Source organism: Apteryx rowi, unplaced genomic scaffold, assembly GCF_003343035.1.
Source record: "Apteryx rowi isolate R43461 unplaced genomic scaffold, aptRow1 scaffold_903, whole genome shotgun sequence".
Taxonomy (NCBI): domain Eukaryota; kingdom Metazoa; phylum Chordata; class Aves; order Apterygiformes; family Apterygidae; genus Apteryx; species Apteryx rowi.
In genome coordinates, this window is record NW_020451209.1 from 10,509 (window position 1) to 15,838 (window position 5,330).

Here is a 5,330-nt window from a genome sequence, read left to right on the forward strand (position 1 = left end):
GCCAGCACCGGCAGCGACAGCTCCCCCGCGGCCCCGCTCCGGTTCCCGGTGCGTGGGCGGGGGCCGGATCCGGCTTCGCGGCAGCTCGGGGCAGGGGCCGGGCCGGAACGGGGCCCCACTCCGTGCGGCACCGGGGGGGTCCCGTCATGCCCGGCCTCGGGTCGGGCTCGGGCTCGGCACCACCGGCCGGGCCCTTCTCCGGAGCCGGGGGGCACCGAGCGCCGCTCTCTGTCCCATGCGCAGGGCGGGGGCTGTTGGGGGCACCGGGCTGCAGAGAGCCTGGGTGCAGGGTGCAGACACCCGATGTGTGCGGGGACGGGGGTGCCAGGACCCGGCTGTGTGCGGGGACGGGGCGCGGGGGCTGTGGAGAAACCCATATGTGCTGGGATGAGGGTGTAGGGACTGGGCTGCACCGGGTGCAGCGTGTGTGGGGGGCCAGGGGCGTGGGGCATGCGGTGCCACTGGGGCCAGGTGCGGGTCGTGTGGACACCCATGTGTGCATGAGGAGGGTGCGGTGTTGTTGTTGATGGGGCTGCAGAGACCCAGGGCGTGCGGAGAGTGCGGAGATGGGGCTGCAGGGACCGGRCTGTGCAGGATGCAGAGATCCGCGTGTGTGTCAGTCCTCTGGGAGAGGCCGGGGCTGGTGTGTGCAGCAGGGGCAGGGACGGCAGGCTGGTGTGTGCAGGTGTCCGAGGAGGAGGCTGTGGGGTGCTGGGTGCTGCGTTGGGGGCTGGGTGCTGAGTGTCTGCGGACGCTCAGCTGGAGTGGCTGGAGCGTCCTGTGCTTGCAGAGGGGGCCGGGGTGCTGCATGCTGCATGCAGAGGAAAAGGTGCTGGGTGTCTGGGCTTGGGTGCTGGGGTGCTGGGGTGCTGGGTGCTGAATGCTGGGGCCAAAGTGCTGGTGCAGAGAAGGCCTGGCCTGGCCCGGCTCGGCTCGGCTCGGCTCGGCTCGGCTCTGCCGGAGGCGCCTTCCCAAGATGGCGGCGCTGCCACGTCTGCAGCGCGTTGCTCCCGCATAGCCGCTCGGCCGCCCCAATCGCTGCAGATGGGGCGCTGGACGCAGCGGGTTCTCGGGGCCGCCCCAGCACCGCAGCCTGCATCCCCAGGGAGAGAGTGGGGCCCTGCCAGCACGGATAGCGGGAGGTGCGGGACCCCGTGGAGGCCCCATCCCGGGCGCCAGCAGAGCCGGGTTCACCTCCCGGCCCACCCRGCTGCCCCCGCGGTGACGAAGCACCATCCCTGCGCAGGGGCTGTGCAGGAGCAGCGGGTGACGTCCCCGTCTCCTGCCTGGCGCCAGCGGTGGGCGGATGGGGCGGCGCCTCCCCGGCACGGGGTCTCCCAGCCGTGGCCATCACTCAGCGCCTCCGCCGCTGGCCTTGGGGTGGTCTCCAGGCTGYCGGCATCTGTTCGTGGCGAGGGGCCGCCCCGCTGCGGGGAGGGGAGCGCGGGGGCGTCCTTCCCCCCGACTGCGCGGCTCCACCTGCGTCAACCGCTTCCACCCCCGCCGACGGGGAGCCTGGCGTCCCGCCCCGCGCGGCCGAGCCGTGGGTGCTGGGCGGCAGGGAGCTCTGGCCGCGCAGCGGGGCTCCATGCTGGGTGCCGGGCTGCGCCCAGGGCCTGCGTGGGGCCGGCCGGGGCCTGCTGCAGCTCTGCTTGCACAGGGTGCTGCCACCCTTYGGGCCTCCCTTCCGCCATGCCGAGCTCCGCTCGTGCAGTGCCGGCGATCGGTGCTGGGCAATGGCTGCGGTCCCCGAGCACTGGGCTCCCCATGGGCTGGCTATGCTGGGAGCACTGGGGATGGCTCCTGGGAGCTGGGCTCCCCATGGGCTGGTTGTGACGGGAACACCAGGGATGGCACCTTGGAGCTGGGCTCCCCGTGGGCTGGTTGTGCTGGGAACACTGGGGATGGCTCCGTGGAGCTGGCCTCCCCATGGTCTGGCTGTGCCAGGAACACCGGGGATGGCTCCATGCAGCTGGACTCCCCATGTGCCGGCTGTGCTGAGAACACTGGGGATGGCTCCGTGGAGCTGGGCTCCACACCGAGCTCCCAGCTCCGCCAAGGGCTCCCCGTGCCTTTGGTGCCAGGCTCTGCCTGGCAGCAGCAGGTCCCTGCGGGGACGGGACCCYGCACGCCGGCCGCGCTGTCCGGGGCTCAGGCTGCCTGCGCGCGCCGGGAACAGCCCCTTCCCCTGGCCCCTGCATTACCCGGGCAGCTGGCGGGCGGCCAGCCCAGACGCCGCTGGCGTGCGGAGGGAGACATTAGCTGCCTCCCAATGGCTCCTGGGATCCTGCCCCCTCCCCAGGGAGGGCCGAGCCCAGCCCGGAGGCCCGGGAAGCCCYGGCAGGGTCTGCAATGACCCTCTGGGGCTGGGCGACGGCTCCGTGCTGGGGGAAGGGGAGGTCTGTGCTGCTGGGGCCTTGCTGGCCCCACGTCGGCCCTTGGACCGGGCGGATCCAGGCTGCCCTTGGGGTGGGAGGCACCCCAGCCCCAGGGATCCTTGATCCCGGGGCTCAAGGACACGTCAGAGGCGTGACAGTGTGCTGAGCATGAAGCACTCACCACGTTTTGAGCTGTTCCTGGGCCTGGGTGAGCAGCTTTGGGGTGACTCAGGGTGTCCCTGCTGCCGGGTGCCTCCTCTCCTCTCCTCTCCCCTGCCCGGAGCCCCCGACTCAGCGTCCTGCTGCCGCATGGAGCTCGCGGCTCCCTGCAGAGCTTGCCTTTGCCCTCTGCCAGCCCGAGCGCCCCGATCCGTGTTCCTGCTCTGCCCCGGCCCCGCGGCCCTGGCCGTGTCGTGCCGTGCTGGGAGCTGCCCCTCACCCGGGCCGGGGTCCCCGGCGCGGCCCCCTCACCCGCCYGCCCCGCTCTGCTCTGCTCCGCGTGCAGCTGCGCTGTCGCCCTTCGCGGCGACCCGGCGGATCGGGCACCCCTACCAGAACCGCACGCCGCCCAAGCGGAAGAAGCCGCGCACCTCCTTCAGCCGGGTGCAGATCTGCGAGCTGGAGAAGCGCTTCCACCGCCAGAAGTACCTGGCCTCGGCCGAACGCGCCACCCTGGCCAAGGCCCTCAAGATGACGGACGCCCAGGTCAAAACCTGGTTCCAGAACCGCCGCACCAAGTGGAGGTAACGGGGCTGGGGCAGTGCCGTGGGCTGAGCTGGGGGGCGGGCACCCACAGCCGCCTCGCGCCCGGCGCCAGCCCCGGCTCTTCCCCTCCCGCGGCCTGCGTCCGTCGCTCCCCACGGCTGCCCCTGGGGAGAGGCTGGGCTGGAGCAGGGCAGGGCGCCCCGTCCCCACGGCATGCGCGGTGCGGGGTCCACAAGGAGCAGAGCAGCCCCACGCGCCCAGCCCTGCCCCGGTGCCGGCAGCCCCGGGTGAGACGCAGCAGTGCCGGGAGCGGGACGGGTCTCCCGGCGTTGGAGGCAGGCGCGAGGCTGGAGCTGCTGCCTGTCCTGGCAGGAGGCAGACGGCGGAGGAGCGCGAGGCGGAGCGCCAGCAGGCCAACCGTTTGATGCTGCACCTGCAGCAGGAGGCCTTCCAGAAGAGCCTGAGCCAGCCGCTGCCCCAGGACCCGCTCTGCATGCACAACTCCTCCCTCTACGCCCTGCAGAACCTGCAGCCCTGGGCCGAGGACAATAAGGTGACGTCCGTCTCGGGGGTGGCCTCCGTGGTGTGAGGCCGCTGCGGAGCAGAGGGGGCCGGCCAGCCCCTGCGCCCCGTGGGGGCCTCGGACTCGTCAGGTGGAGGTGGTGGGCAGGAGGGGGCCGGCAGGGTCGGAGCCCGGCACCTCYGTCCCCGCGGCAGGAAGGGGGCTGCCGTTTCCCAGGAAGGCTCCTGCACGGCAGCCCCCTCCCCGTGCCCAGCGCCGGCACCCCGGGGCGGCGGACGAGCCCCTGCGGGTGGACTCCAAGGCTCTGCTGACTGCTGACTCGAGCGCCGCACGGACACGGGTGGCCCCTCTTCTGCCTGGATCCTGCAGGGGAGCCCGGGGCCGGGGCGCCTCTCCCTGCCTCCCGCCGCCCCTCTCCCAGGGGCTCCCAATCCCAACCCACCGCGGCAGGCGGCAGCGCCAGCACCGCGTGGGGGTGGTTCCCCTCCCCGGGCAGGTCCCAGCACAGGGCCTGATACCCATCAGCAGATCCCCGGGCCAGGCCAGGCCGCCCGGCTCCCCGTGGGGCTGCTCCAGCCCCGATCCTGTCCGGGGAGGGCAGATCCTGGTGCGGGCAGGGAAACCGCCCCCCCCAGATTTACACATTCCCGGTGATGGAAAATCTCCCACTGCCCTTGGTAACCAGTTCCAGTGGTGGATTGCATCACTCGCAAACACATGCCTTATCCGAGTCGGAGTTTGCCAGCTCCAGCTTCCAGCTGCAAGTCCCCTGGCTGGAAGAGGAGCCTCTCCCRGGTCATCACGGCCCCTGCACCCCTCCGAGGTGCTGGACAGACGGAGCTGTTTGCTGCCCGGCCTGGGCTCCCGGTGCTCCCAGTCTCTGTGCCTGCTGGTTTGCCAGCTCCCTGCGGCCCCGGGCCCGGATGTGCCATTCCCGCAGTGACACCGGTGATGGACACAAGATCCCCAGTCTTGTCGGAGGATTGTACCAGCCCTTCGGGCCACCTCGGGGCAGGTGTGCGTGGCCTGCCGGCTCCCCTCGTGCCTGCCTCCAGCCCTGTGAGCCTCCGGTTCCCAGGACTCCCTTCCCCTCCTGCCGGAGCTGCCTGTGTTTTGGTGAAGGACTGAACCTTTGGCCTAGCGTGACCTGGAGTTTACTGGTCCCAAGAGGAGGCAGAGGTGTCTGCTGGGATCTCCAGCTGCAGAAATCCCCCTGTTCCAGCAACCTTCTCCCACTCTGGCCTGTGACCTGTCCTTTCCCATAGTGACATCCTGAGTGTCTCCCTGTCTCCCATGGTGGGGCCGGGACCACAGCGCGGACCTCCCCGAGCTGAACGAGGCCTGTCTCCTGCCCTGCTCTCCCCAGAGCCGCAGGGACGAAACCCTTAGTCCCACCTGGTCCCAGCCCTGACCCCACTCCAGCCAGCCTCGGCCATGCCAAGGCTACCGGGATGGGGCAGTGCCCCTGGGTGTGGCAACGTGGTGCCCAGACATGGGGGGCCCCATCTGGGCCAGCTCAGGCCACAGTCCCCAGCAGTGCACGGCCACAACCCTAACACCAACCGCAACCTTAAACCTTACCTTAACCCCCACCCAAACCCCAAGCCTAATCCTAACCCTAACCTCAACCTTAACCTCACCCCCCACCATAACCCCAACCCTAACACTAACCCCAGTCCCCACTCCAACTCCCATCCTAACTCTAACCGTAACCCTAAACCCAA

General features: G+C 70.9%; 1 protein-coding gene across 1 annotated transcript; it reads left to right on the forward strand.

Annotated features, from left to right (window-relative positions):
* Positions 1-2,546: 2,546 nt before the first annotated feature.
* LOC112978198 (T-cell leukemia homeobox protein 2-like) lies at positions 2,547-3,672 on the forward strand. The gene is made up of 3 exons (XM_026091462.1): positions 2,547-2,586; positions 2,884-3,121; positions 3,456-3,672. The coding sequence occupies exons 1-3, from the start codon at positions 2,547-2,549 to the stop codon at positions 3,670-3,672; spliced, it is 495 nt and encodes a 164-aa protein (XP_025947247.1).
* The last annotated feature ends 1,658 nt before the right edge of the window (positions 3,673-5,330 follow it).